At 53.2% G+C, this 1,726-nt stretch overlaps 1 protein-coding gene across 4 annotated transcripts in view; it reads right to left on the reverse strand.

Annotated features, from left to right (window-relative positions):
* ARHGAP26 (Rho GTPase activating protein 26) overlaps positions 1–1,726 on the reverse strand; it is a 104,033-nt gene that overhangs the window by 50,774 nt on the left and 51,533 nt on the right. For all 4 annotated transcript variants that reach the window (XM_057384655.1, XM_057384656.1, XM_057384657.1 and 1 more), the window contains exon 12: positions 608–644. In XM_057384655.1, coding sequence (XP_057240638.1) covers positions 608–644 — 37 coding nt within the window. The remainder of the gene's footprint in view (positions 1–607; positions 645–1,726) is intronic.

Consider the following 1,726-nt stretch of genomic DNA (forward strand, 5'->3'; position numbering starts at 1 on the left):
TCAGCCCAGGCCTGAGCAGTGGCTTTGAGGGAAGGAGGGAAGGGATCAGGGGCTGGAGAACTGCAATTATGGCAAATCCAACCTACTGGGAAATGGCTCAATTAAGGGTTTTAAAASACAGGGTGTAAGAGGCAGGAGCAGGTGCAACTGCTCCTCTAGCAAGAAAAACAAGTGCTTTCTTGACACAGGGCTTTGATTGCCTGATCTACAATAAAAACAGCTTTTTTTTTTTTTTACTTCTAAGGGCTCTTGTTGACAATCCTGACAAGGCAGGACCTCCTCACTCCTGTATTTCTGCTCCCATTCCCCTTTGCAAGGACACAGCCCCCCGCACATTCTGGCTCAGAAGGGAGAGCTGGCTGACCCCAGGTGCCACCAGAGCCCTGCAGTGCCCCTGGGGTGGGGACACGGTGTGGGGCAGGAGGGGACACACCCTGCGGTGCCACCAGCCCTGGTCCCTGTGGGTGCCACACTCAGGTGGCCCTGCAGCCACCCTGGGGTCCCCCCTGTCACCCCCCAGCCCTGCCCAGTGTCACCAGCATCTCCTGCTGCCCCCTCCCACAGCTCAGCCACCTCTCAGGGGTCAGGGTTGAGAGGAAATACTCACTGCCTTCGCTCTGGTTGTCCTTGTTGGAGTTGTACACCTGGAAAACACAAGGAGAAAGTCTTGTGAAGCTGGTGTCACCTGTCACCCCAGTGCCAGGACCCCAAACACCACCACGACCTTCTGCACACAAATGCTGGGCTGYCCCAGCCCCAAAATCCTGACYAGGACAGCTCTTAAAATGAAAGAATGCAATAGGATGGACAAGGTAAAACAAAAAATTACTGGGGTTTCTAAACAAAACTAAGGCGGGATTGGACTAGAYRACCTTTAAWGRTCYCTTCCAACCCAAACTATTCCATGATTCGATGATTCCTCTCCTGAAAGGCACTGATGAAGGATATAAACTCAGAGCAAAGAGGCAATTYCCTGATGGGTGTTACAGTAAGCTCTGGTAGGTGTCACCAAGGCACGGAGCAGGTACCACCCCCAAAGGGACAGAAACAGGAGAGGCAGAGACTGGAGAGGAACAGGAATATCCTCAATTCACCAGGAATGTCCTCAGTTCACCGAGGACAGCAGGATGAGGCCATGAAGCATCCAGCACTGCCCACAGCACAGCCCATCCCAAACCTCTCCAGCCCCCAGGTATTGGTGCTCCTCCTCCCACTGAGCACCACCAGAGCTGCCAAGATTAAAGGGATCTTCCAGTGGGTACAATAAAAAGGGAAAACACTGGCAGAAGGTTTTAATCATGATGTGAGGGCAGTTTAAAAGCCCACGATAATGCCAAGAGCAGCTCTAAGAAGATCAGCCCTCAGACAGATTGTATTTCTCCAGCTCAAGAGAATAAAATGGTTTAAAATAATCCTTCAGGGCTCAGAGTCCTACCAGGAACACACACACAAACACATCCCAGTGCTCCAGCATCATCCTGGCTGCACCAGCCACAGAACAGGACAAGAGGCTGGTGAAGCTGTGGRGAACAGGGCTGGGAGCCCCTTCCAGGGGAGGCAGGGAGCTGCCTGCATCACATGCTGCATCCTGAAATAGCCACGGGCACGGCACGCTGCCAAAAACCCTGGGCACAACAGCAACCCTGGGCACAACAGCAACCCTGGGCACAACAACAGCAACCCTGGGCACAACAACAGCAACCCTGGGCACAACAACAGCAACCCT

Source organism: Malurus melanocephalus, unplaced genomic scaffold (assembly GCF_030028575.1).
Source record: "Malurus melanocephalus ecotype Western Australia unplaced genomic scaffold, MMel_1.1 scaffold_730, whole genome shotgun sequence".
Taxonomy (NCBI): domain Eukaryota; kingdom Metazoa; phylum Chordata; class Aves; order Passeriformes; family Maluridae; genus Malurus; species Malurus melanocephalus.